Source organism: Mercenaria mercenaria, chromosome 5, assembly GCF_021730395.1.
Source record: "Mercenaria mercenaria strain notata chromosome 5, MADL_Memer_1, whole genome shotgun sequence".
NCBI lineage: Eukaryota > Metazoa > Mollusca > Bivalvia > Venerida > Veneridae > Mercenaria > Mercenaria mercenaria.
Genome location: NC_069365.1, coordinates 88,026,528 through 88,038,840, shown reverse-complemented (window position 1 = coordinate 88,038,840; position 12,313 = coordinate 88,026,528). Strand labels below are relative to the sequence as shown.

Below are 12,313 nucleotides of genomic sequence, written 5' to 3'. Positions count from 1 at the left end.
ATGTGTCCTTGTTAATTTCAAACAGTGTAAGAATAACATTTGCAAAGACTTGCTTACATGCGCTATCATTTGTTTGCTTCAGATAACAAAACAACTGGAAATGCATCTCTTTCACTCTCTCCATATTTTAATGGTTACGGCAACCATTGGAACAGTAGCTGCAAATGAACCAGCATGTTCAAGATTTGACTACGAGGAGAAACTATTAGCAAAAGTAGTAAGAATGGAGATTAAAGTTGAACAAATGGTTGAGGAGATAAAGAAAACCAAAGACAGCGCGATGTCTACAACTACGGAGATAGCACAGCGAGTGGAAACTGTTGAAAATTATACCACCCATCTTCGGGAAGATATCAAAAGCGTCGTCGCGGATACACAGGAAAAACTTAAGGCCACTAGATTAGCGGGTATGTATAATAGAATTTAAAATAATGAAAAAATAAAAATAAAACGGATTTCTTTATTGATTAGTATATTTGGCAGAACGAGTACAAATCGCTAGTTTAAGTAAAGACAAATTTTAATAGTAATTCCTGCCAGTATATTCAAATATGTATCACGTGACTCCTTATACATGTCACCGGTTCATAGTATGTGTCATTGTAAAGAAATTTTTGCCTGGTTAAAAGTAAATTCTCGAAAAAAATATCTATGAAAAATTATTTCTGCTGTATTGAAAAAAAAATTCCATCGGACGCTATGCAAACAGCTTTGATTATTGCAAGACAATTCATTCAGTAAGTGTATTATATATATATTTTTTGCCATGTTTACAAGTCCTCAGGTACTTAGATAAACTAGAGCTGCTTTTGAGAAAAACACATGTCTCCCACTACTGCCTAATCATCTAAATAGCAAGTCAGTCTTTATATACTGTTTACTCGCTACAAATATACCTTTGAAGAGTAAAAAGGCTGATTTTGGGTAATTGAAGGGCCGTAATTCTGAAGTACCTGAAGCTCGGGCCAATTTGGCTAGTTATCGAACTTAGCCGAGAACTTATGATCAAACACATTTTGTTTAAGTTTGGAGAAGATCGGATGAGAAGTGTTTAACTTAGAGCGCGGACAAGAGTAAAAAGGCCGATTTTCGGTCATTCAGTGGCATAATTCCAAAGTGCCTATTAGTAAGCCGATTTGGCTAGTTATCGAACTTGGCCGAGGACTTATGGTCAAACACATTTTGTTCAAGTTTAGTGAAGATCTGATGAGAAATGTTTGACTTAGAGCGCGGACAAGAGTAAAACGGCCGATTTTCGGTAATTCAAGGGCCATAATTCCGAAGTGCCTAGGCAGATTTGGCTAGTTATCGAACTTGGCAGACAATTTATGGTCAAACACATTTTGTTCAAGTTTGGTGAAGATTGAAAGAGAAATTTTTGACTTAGAGTGCGGACAAGATTTGTGACAGACACAGACTGGAGTAAACCAGTACGTCTCCCACACCACTGTGTGGTGGGAGACATAATAATTGTAATTGTTAGAAATTGTATTTTCAAAGATTAAGGTTTTGCACGAATAGACCCTTCATTTTCCCTAATCGCATCAGAGTTTTCCCTCAGTTTTCAACTATGGTGCATTCAATAACATCTTTAAAATTATCGGTTTGAATGATTCTATTCGTGAGATGCTAAGAAATAGGCAACAACCCTGACGTCCCCTAGCACCAGCTTAAGCAGAACTTTATAACACATAAACATTCGATAGACAACAGTAAGTCCAGTTACGGGGAGACATTTTACGACAACCATGCAACGCTTGAAGGCTGTTGTGGTAATTAATCAAATCTGTCAGAAGGTCCTTTAAACCGTACTTATTAAAGGTCAATTACTAGTAGCTTTAATAATCTGTGTAGAATTTACTTACAAATCCAAAATAACATAAAAGAACATGATTCGACAAAGCAATAAAGAAAAAAATCTGTATTTTCTTTACAAAGAGGTTTATATACTACAAATCATAACTGTTACAGCTAAACTCATCATGGTATGCATTTTATATTTTCTCATTGAAATTAAAATATACTTTAACTTTTCACGAAAGTAAATGAAAGACAATTAGTAAGAGTATGTTTACTTCTTTACAGAGATACCATCGGTTCCAGTCGTGGCTTTCAACGTTCGTCTTTCGAAGTCAGTCACTGTGAGTACGAATGGCATTGTCATTTTTGATACTGTCTTACTTAACGAAGGTGAAGGCTATAACGCAGCTACCGGTATATTCACGGCACCACACAACGGACTTTACTACTTCGCAGCCCATGTATGCAACAGAGGTAATAAGCCTGTACAATACGCAATAATTGTCGAAAATAATCAGATAGCAACTAGTTCACAATATGATAATGACAGTGTTTACAGTTGTAGTTCTGTGACCACCGTTGCCATAGTAAAGTTTGCAGAACGAGTGTGGATTAAAAGTTTAATAAGTTCGTCAGACATTTACTACGACAATTACAGATGGAATTCATTCGTAGGTGCACTTTTGAACAAATGAATATTTTATACCTTGAACCGGGTTTTCCTTCGTAACGTATATTTGTATAAAACAGCGCAATTAAACTGTTTAAAACAGTTCGTGTTGTATATTCTAGCATTTTGTCGATTTTAGGAGAATAAACGTGAGTTAAAAGAGAGATTTCTCACTCTCACGCGCTGTACATAAGCATGTTCCGTGGCAAAGCGTAAACATACGAAATTTTACATCAACATAATGGATAATTTAAAAGGAAATGACTGGAACTTGATCAAACAATGCTGACATTCCCTAGCATGGACATTTAATGACATTGATGGACAATATATTCATTTTAGGGAGTCTTTTTACATATGGTATGCTGGAATAGCGTTACGCATGATAATATCTGCTTGAGCACTAACCAGTTCCTCTTAGTTCTATAGACGTTATATCATGAAAAAGTATGCGTTATCCTATACCAGCGTATACATCGTGATGCTCTTTCTATACAGATGTGCTCAGATATTTATTTATCAATAGGGACGGATATAGTTCATCAGAAAAAAAAAGTACCGGTACCTCTGACAGATTTATTAAGCTTTTAATCAAGTAAATTGGATAATTTTATGTGTAATCTAAACAGTAACCATCTCGGAGTTTAGAATTAAGCAGTCTATTCAACATATTCTATATTAGGATTTTAAAGTCATTTGAACCATGCCTGTTATGTAAAGGTTCCTGAAAGTGACTGGATTTACCTTCATAACTATTGTCGTTTAGTAGCGTATGGCAGTCTTAAAAGGTCGTCCCGAACTTACATTAGTGTTATTATTATTACTCATACTTTGGGGTTTCTGAGTTCATTCAAAAATATTCTACAATTATACTATTCTTGTTTGTTTGTTTTTGTTTGTTTTGGGTTTAACGTCGTTTTTTCAACAGTATTTCAGTCATGTAACGGCGGGCAGTCAACCTAACTAGTGTTCCTGGATTCTGTACCACCACAACCCTGTTCTCTGCAAGTAACTTCCAACTTCCCACATGAGTCAGAGGTGGAGGGCGAATGATTTCAGACACAATGTCTTTTATCAAATCGTCACGGAGAACATAAGCCCCGCCCGACCCCGCTATCCGTAGATCTGCGCCCCCCCCCCCCCCCCCCCCACCACCCCCCCATTGAGCTAAGCGGGCGGGCTATTCTCCTATTATCTGTGCTAGGGGCACATTGTTCACATTACCTCTGGTGAGCAGAATCAGTCTCCTCTGCTTTGGCTGTAGTCTATACCTCCAAAGGATTATTGTACGGACTTTATCGCTCGAATGCGATTTTTATACTTGTTTTGGGTTTAAAGCCTTTTTTCAACTGTACCAGTACAAACCTGTTCCCCGCAAGTAGCTGCAAACTCCCCCACGTGAACCAGAGGACGAATGATTTCACAATATCTTTTATCAAATTGTCACGGAGACCATAAGCCCCGCCCGAGGATCGAACTCACGACCCACGATCCGTAGATCTGCGCTCTCCCTATTGAGCTAAGCGGGCGTGCACTCTATTGTTTGAGAGCATTAGACTAGCACCGAGCGTCCCGGGTTCGAATCCCGCCACAAGTACTTGGGATTTTTCGTCATAAAGTTTTTCGTGTAAACAATAGAAGTACGACAGGTCTGGTAATTGCTCTAAAGTGGTCTATAAGGAGTTTATAGACCTTATCGAAACAAAGAAGCCGGTAGGTAAACTTGGATACTCACTTCTTTATCATACAATAACTGTTTATTAATGAATATCTAGTCGGCCATTAGTCAAAGCTATTGTCTGAGATCGAGACATGACATAAGAAATAAAGGTTTGTTCTTTTTTTCTTCAAATTTTGACGTTAGCGCAGCAAATTGTCGTGGTCATATAACAAAATCTATGGACCGATTTTTATAAAAAGTCAAGAATTAATATGTTTTATCCTCCATATCAATAATGTTTATAAGCGTTTATGTTAAGTAGTACTCTGATTACTGATATCTATATGCAAACATATCTTTTTCACATCCTTATAGTGAATTTAATTTAAGGACCTCTTTCCTTTCAACATTGCGCACTCCTTCAACAAAGTCTTTCAAAAACGTGTTATCAATTTATATCAGAAAACAAACACTAAAACATTTAGTTAACAAAATATTTATGAGATAAATTATGAAAAACATTTCCTGAAACTAATGGCAAACACTAACTGCTTAAAATTCTTATGGTATACTTCTTAACTTTAATAGATTTTCTTGATAATTTGCCTTTGTAGCAAATTCTGAAATCCTGAACGTTATTAAATTGTTGTTTTTTTATTCATTATTTTGTATTTACTGTGGATGTTATAATATTTGGTGCCAACTAAATTTCCAGTTTATGCTGGCAATATACATACCAATTAACCCCGGATGTTAATTCTTTTAAATTGCCATGATGGTAAACTTTCACTAAAGATGTACTGATGGGTATTTCAGCTAGAAACTAAAGTTTATATTTTCTATGCGTAACTTTATTGAGTATCTCTCTGAAATTTGTTATTCGTGTTTACAAATTGACGTAATAGCACTAGAATCGCCACAAAGTAATATCATCTAAATGGAACACAGATCCAATATCTCAGGTATTGAGATCATAGCCTTAATAAAAATAAAAGCCATCAAAAGTGTATGCGCATGCGTGTGTATAGATCTGTTTGTGATAGAAGTACACATAATAAGGCATAATCATGATAATACAAAGTAAAACATAATCAACAAGGATTAAACAGACAAATAAAAGAAAATATTGAGGTACCGATTTGGAAAGGTCAGTTGCAAAAACTATATGAAATTTAAACCGCTTAACAGGTCTCATAACCATTCTCATAATCTTCACATTGTTCAAACATTAATAACTAGGTTCAATTTTAAAGTAAAACAATATACTTTTATTGACGAAGAAATTCGTCTGACTTAAATACCTGCGGTGTAAAGACTGCCATCAGTTTTACAGCATTTGTTCCAAAGAATTTCCAGTGAGAATGGATATTTTTATACTTTTAATATTTGCTGCTACCATCGAGTACAAAAGTATGATGGTGGCTGCTAAAGAGCCAGCGTGTTCAAAATTCGACTTCGAAGAGAAACTATTAGAAAAAGTGATACGGATGGAGATTAAAGTTGAACAAATCGTAGAGGAGATGAAGAAAACGAAGACAGACATGACAAAAAGGGTGACAAATGCTGAAAATAACGCCATAAAATTTCAAGAAGATATAAAGAAGACTATGAATACTATGGAGGAAAAGTTCTCTGCATTTAAAGGTAAATATATTCCGTTACTGACACCTCATTCGATATTCATATATCTCATGGTGAATATTTTTCATATCTTCCTCGCAGGAATGCAGTATATAAAGAATATTGTACAATAAATCAAAAACAATCTGTCAAAAATATGCTACGATATCATTTATAATCCAACATCACAGAAACTCTCCGTAAAAAACCAAGTCATGTTGAATTTACCATGTTTTGTTATTTTCATTAAAGTTTGTAGACCTTTTTGCAGTTTATGTCTCTGACGAGTGTAATTAAACTTTTCAGTAAAGTCAATGGTTAATTTGCTGAAAACTAAATTTTTCAATATAGTCAAATCAAAATGTACGGTTGACAAAACGGTTACATGTCCAGTTTCCATAACCGTCAAAAGAAACTATCAATTCAATAACAACTGGCCAAAAAGGTAAACGTGTATATACCCCAGTCACACATACGGCGCGGATAGCTACGTCTAGCTACGGACAGAAACGTAGTAATTCGTATCGATCCGTACCTGAGCCGTACCTCAGAGTAGTCATTCGTATTAATCCGTACCAAAACGTGGTCAAAACGTATTCAAAACTATTCCAAACTTGCAAGTTTCTCCAACTTTTGAACATGTACAAAAGTTTGAGCGAACCGTAGCCATTTGAGCGTGACTTTAGTCCAACTTGGCTGAAACCTATTCATCCGTAGTTAAACGTACTTAAACGTAGTTATCCGTGCTGTTACGTACCTCGCCGTAGCTGAACGTAGTTATCCGAGGCTGCTCGTACTTATACCACAGTCACACATACGGCGCAAATAGCTACGTCGAGCTACGGATAGAAACGTAGTAACTCGTATTGATCCGTACCTGAGCCGTACGAATTGGTACGAATTGATACGGATTACTACATTAAGGTACGTCTCAGGTACGTTTCAATACGGGTCGATACGGATTACTACGTTTTTATCCGTGGCTAGACGTAGCTTTCCGCGCCGTATGTGTGACTGGGGTATAAAGCATAGTTCAACCGTTGAACGTAGTTTACCGCAGACCCGTCCGTGCGCTTGGCAAGTTGCATGGCGCAGTAAAATGTAATTCAACGTAGTACCTCGTACCTATACGTACCTATTTGAGTCCTGTATTGTTTTGTTTGTTTCCCGTTTCTCACCATTTTTCCCGTATTAAGACGTACTGCTCCGTAGTTATACACCCACAGACTAATCCTATCCGCACCATACCTCAACGCACGGACATATCCGTATGTGTGACTGTAGCTTAAGAGGGGATGAAAATCCCCGAGACGGTAATGTCCGTAAATAGTTATTTGTCTTTGTTGTCTGCATATAGTGAGGCAATTTTTTCGATGTTTTCCGGTCCCGGTTTATGTGTACATCGCAGACTGGTTGTCTGCATGAACATCAGAGCACCCCGAATCAGTCACAGAAATTCGTAAACCGCGCCAAAAACTTCCTTTTCGTAATGAAAACTGTACATGCAACTAAAAACACTCTTAAAACAATAAGAAAGTGTAAAGGTCGTCAAGTTCCTGCGTGGACTGCAAACAAACAAAAAAATCCTAAAGCGAGAACGCGGTGAATGACGTCACCACCACGGCTTCCCGTAATTTTTGCAAAGTATGATATTCGCTGTAAGAGGTATGATGACACTAAATGTAAACTTTCTGTTTTGAGCGAAGTTTCACTTTCTTTTGAGTGTTGAATAATTGTTTGTAAGTGGATATATAAAAGATAAATCCCCATGCTAGGCGGTGCCTTAATTCATATTTAGGGATGAAAATGCCCGAGACGGTAACTTCCGTATATAGTTATTCGTCTTTGTTGTCTGCATATATTGAGGCAATGTTTTCGATGTTTTCCGGTTCAGGTTTATGTACAGTCCGCAGACTGGTTGTCTGCATGAACAACAGAACACCCTGAATCAGTCACAGAAATTTGTAAACCGTGCCAACATGATTCTTTTATTTCTCAATCGTAATGAAAACTGTAAATGCAACTGAAAAACGCCTTTTAAACGGTAAGGAAGTGTAAAGGCCGTGAAGTTTCTACGTGGAGTGCAAACAAACGTAACAAGAGCTGTCCGTAAGACTGTGCGCTCGACTTTTCTCAGTGCTTGACTCTGAATTAGAGCTTTGCCAGTAAGAAATAGATAAAGCGAAGAACTAACTCCAGAAATATACTTTTTACTTCAAAACTAACTTTGCCAGTAAAAACTTTATCAAACTTAAACCAAAACATCTTAGTTAAACAGGGACATAACTCTGTCAAAATTCCAATCAGAGTTATCGAGTTTGTTTCTCTTGATGTTGACTTTGATAATGAATAACTATTTTAAGTTTCAAGTCATCAGCTTTGATAGTAACAGAGATATTTGACTTTATAAAAAAATTTAACAAAAAATTCTAACTTAAAAAGGGGCATAACTCTGTCAAAATTCAAATCAGAGTTATGGGGGATTGTTTCTCCTAGTGTAGACTTTGTTAGTAAATAACTATTTTAAGTTTCAGGTCAATAGCTTTGATAATAACAGAGATATTTGACTTTATCAAAAACTTCAACAAATATTTCTAAGTTAAAAAGGGGCATAACTCCATCAAAATTCAATTCAAAGTTATGAAGATTGTTTCTCCTGGTGTAGACTTTGATAGTAAATAACTATTTTAAGTTTCAGACCAATAGCTTTGATAGTATAAAAGATATTTGACTTTATCAAAAACTTTAACCAAAAATTCTAAGTCAAAAAGGGGCATAACTCCATCAAAATTCTATTCAGAGTTATGGGGATTGTTTCTCTTGGTGTAGACTTTGATAGTAAATAATTATTTCAAGTTTCAAGTCAATAGCTTTGATAGTAACAGAGATATTTGACTTTATAAAAAGCTTTAACCAACGGCGACAAGTGCAATAGCTCTACTTTTTCTTCGAAAAGTCGAGTTAAAAATCCTAAAAGGCCAGTGCGAGAACGCGGCGAATAACGTCACCGTCACACCGACTTCCTGTAAAGTTTGCAATGTATGATATTCGCTGTTACAGGTATGATGACACTAAATGTAAACTTCACTGTTTCGAGCGAAGTTTCACTTTCTTTTGAGTGGTGAATAGTTTCTTTGTAAACAGATATATAAAAGATAAATCCCCATTCTAGGCGGTGCCTTTATTCATATTATTTTGTCCGTAATTGAGCAAATATATATTAGAATTTCATATGCTTGTATTGGTAAAGATAAGATTAAGCATGTTCACTTTTTTACAGAAAACGTATCAGCTCCAAACATCGCCTTCAACGCCCACCGTACGTCTTCATTGACTGCAAACACAAATGACGTCATCGTTTTTGATACCGTCATACTGAACGAAGGTGAAGGTTATGACAGTGATACTGGAATATTCACAGTTCCTGAAAGTGGACTCTATTACTTTGCAGCTCATGTTTGTATTGTTGGTGGTAAAGGCGCAAACTACGCAATAGTTATTGAAGGTACTGAAATAGCCGCCAGTAGTGTATATAGTACTAAGTACAATTGTAATTCTGTAACTGCCGTTGCCAAAGTTAAGTCTGAAGAACGGGTGTCAACTAAAATTCTATATCCATCAAACCTGCACTATGACAAATACAGACTTACTTCATTCACTGGTGCACTTTTGACTAGACATTGATAATTATGATAAACTTGTTCTTCGTATAAAAGATTAACACTTTGGCAGATTGTTTAAACTTTCGATAAAATCATTTTTCGCTCGGCTGTCGGACAAGTAAAACAAAATAAAATAAAACAACAGACTAGAAGGATGACTTCTCTATTTTATCGTCAACGCACATGTTCTGACAACACTATTAGAGCTATGTCAATACGTTATAAAAGACTTTCAATTTAATTTTACTATACAGTTTAATGTTAAACGTTGTAAACCATGTGTTTTTCGTATGAGATTAATGATAATTGATGTGCAATGTGGCTATTTGGAATGAATTATCACATTCTCTGCACCAATGTTAAAACAATTCATTCGCACTAAATAGAAAATTTTCTAACCCATACTTGTCAGATACATAATAAGAATATTGCACCAGAAGCTTGCGTCATACAGCAACTCTTCCGTGCTCCTAAAAAGAACACAATCTGCTCCTTAAATCTTTGCCTCTGACTTGTCATAAAATGTATCACCGCGTAATTGGTGTTTTCTTTGACGTTACGTTGCTTTTCTGACAGACAAGAAATCTAGTAGATAACAACATCTTTGAAAGGTATGTCGAACTTTTATTCACGTAAAGAAGAACGCTGAAATGTTTTTGTACAATGTGCATTTTAAGATGAAAAAAAAAACAGAATTAAAGAATACCATTTTGTTATTCATATTCATGACATTGTTCATTGTTGAAGGGTATACTTAATTCATACTTTCAAGATTTCATTATCAAACCTTAGATACTCCTAATATTGCGGTCGCCTCTCAATACACACACCAAGTTATAAACAAATGATAAAAAAGGATTTGGGTTAGATCTATCATAAAAGCATGAAACGTCAAAAAAACCTAAACACGAAATTTCTCTGCAATGGGTATGTGAATGGAAGAATGACAAGGATAGGTGCTTATTTTCAACAGCAACTCTTCCGTGCTTCTAAAAGAGTACAATGCTTATTTTCAACTGTTGAAATTCACGTTTTATAACAGAAATAGCTGGATGGAATGTGCTAATTTTCTTTCGGTTCACGAGCTTGTCTCGATATTTTATATATTATAAAGGTTTAACATCTATACAATCCAAGCTTTAATGATAACTTCCTTCTTGATTCAATAAGTGCAATTATTTCAAACATTAAATGTACAAAGCTGTATACAACTGTGTTAACTTATAATTATGCTCCTAAAGTATTTCGAAATAAACTACACAGCAGTACCATTACTTCGCAATGAGATATGGTATATGTTAACTAGATGCCCACGGGCAACATGTCGAGCCCGCCAGTTGTCAAAAGGTCTAACAGTACCAAGTTTTAACCTTTGACCTCTAAGTAAGACCTTGACCTTTGGAGGAGGGATCTGGGATTGCACCTTTGAGATAGGGACCCAAGGTTTGCGCACAACACTTCGTCTCATAGAGGTGAACATTTATGCCAAAGAAAAATAAAAGCTCCATACTTACCAAAGTTATGGCCTGGACAAGCTCTAAAATGATTTTTGACCCCTATTGTGACCTTGACCTTTGAGATAGGAACCTTTGGTTTGCACATGACACTCCGTTACATTGAGTTAAACATTTATGCCAAATATAAACACGACTTCTCAATGCATGTCAAAGTTATGGGCCGGGCAATATCTGACATAACCTTGACATCCAGCTGTGACATTGCCCTTTCAGATAGGAACCTAGTGTTTGCGCATGACACTCCGTCTAAACTGAGGTTAACATTCATGCCAAATATAAACAATGTCAAAGATATGGTCCGGACAAACAAATCCGGAAGGACGCACGCACGCACGCACATACACCGAACAGCCATTTGGATAACTATGTCTTCGCATCCGCAAGCTGGCTCGACAAAAATGAATTTCTTTTTCAAAAGTGATACAAATAAAAGATATTTATATCAAGGTAGTTATAACCTTTAGCAAGCATAGTAACTGAATTCTGATAGTCAAAAATGTTTTTGTTTTGGATTATCTTAATTATAACGAATACTTAACTTTAGCCCTTGGTAGGATGAGATAAGTCTTAAATGTATGACTAAAATATTAAAAGCATTCACTTGAAATATGCAACAACCTCACTTCGCGAAGGAACAGATCTATGATCCCAGATGACAAGAAAGCATAGAATCTTATACGGCCTCCACAAGGCACTTAAATTTTGTTTGTTTTGGGCTTAACGCCGTTTTTCAACTGCATTTCAGTTACGTAACGGCGAGCAATTAACTTAACCAGTGTTCCTGGATTCTGTACCAGTACAAACCTATTCTTCGCAAGTAACTGTCAACCTCCCCACATGAATCAGAGGTGGAGGAAGAATGATTTCAGACACACTGTCTTTTATCAAATCGTAACAGAGAACATATGGCCCGCTCGGGGATCGAACTGACGACCCCGCGATCCGTAGATCTGCGCTCTCCCTATTGAGCTCAACGAGCGCGTTCATGACACTTAAAGGCTGCTATTATGATAGCTAAAATGTACAAGGAGATCCTTCGTAAGCAGGGAACGTCGCACCCATCTCCGTTTGATTGAGTTAATGAAATGAACAACAGCCCTCGCGGCACCATTCGATTACAACCGGCACTCTCATTTTTAAGACAAAAGGACAATGAAATACATGTACTAGAAACTAGGAGTTCAAAACTAAGAAAACAATCTCTAAAGAATAAAATATTTGTGTTTGAAGGAATCGAGATATTTTAACAGCCGCCATAACGTACATGAATACAGGGACCAGCACAAAGATCCAGTAGAAATAGCCAGGTACCAAGTACGCAGCCTCTCAAAAGCGTTACCCTAGGTTACGTACGGATGTGCATATGATTGACATTATGTTGCCC

The 12,313-nt window shown here is 36.4% G+C and overlaps 2 protein-coding genes across 2 annotated transcripts; both read left to right on the top strand.

Annotated features, from left to right (window-relative positions):
- Positions 1 to 49: 49 nt before the first annotated feature.
- LOC123558620 (complement C1q tumor necrosis factor-related protein 2-like) lies at positions 50 to 3,347 on the top strand. The gene is made up of 2 exons (XM_053544906.1): positions 50 to 407; positions 2,086 to 3,347. The coding sequence occupies exons 1-2, from the start codon at positions 101 to 103 to the stop codon at positions 2,493 to 2,495; spliced, it is 717 nt and encodes a 238-aa protein (XP_053400881.1). The 5' UTR covers positions 50 to 100; the 3' UTR covers positions 2,496 to 3,347.
- A 2,046-nt stretch (positions 3,348 to 5,393) lies between these two features.
- On the top strand, positions 5,394 to 10,330 carry LOC123557881 (complement C1q-like protein 2). Its single transcript, XM_045349632.2, has 2 exons — positions 5,394 to 5,774; positions 9,031 to 10,330. The coding sequence occupies exons 1-2, from the start codon at positions 5,492 to 5,494 to the stop codon at positions 9,432 to 9,434; spliced, it is 687 nt and encodes a 228-aa protein (XP_045205567.2). The 5' UTR covers positions 5,394 to 5,491; the 3' UTR covers positions 9,435 to 10,330.
- The last annotated feature ends 1,983 nt before the right edge of the window (positions 10,331 to 12,313 follow it).

Coding starts and splice junctions, on each gene's coding strand:
- LOC123558620 (XM_053544906.1), top strand. CDS start 101: ATGCATCTCTTTCACTCTCTCCATATTTTAATGGTTACGGCAACCATT. Junction 408..2,085: donor TAAGGCCACTAGATTAGCGG/GTATGTATAATA, acceptor ACTTCTTTACAG/AGATACCATCGGTTCCAGTC.
- LOC123557881 (XM_045349632.2), top strand. CDS start 5,492: ATGGATATTTTTATACTTTTAATATTTGCTGCTACCATCGAGTACAAA. Junction 5,775..9,030: donor AAAGTTCTCTGCATTTAAAG/GTAAATATATTC, acceptor ACTTTTTTACAG/AAAACGTATCAGCTCCAAAC.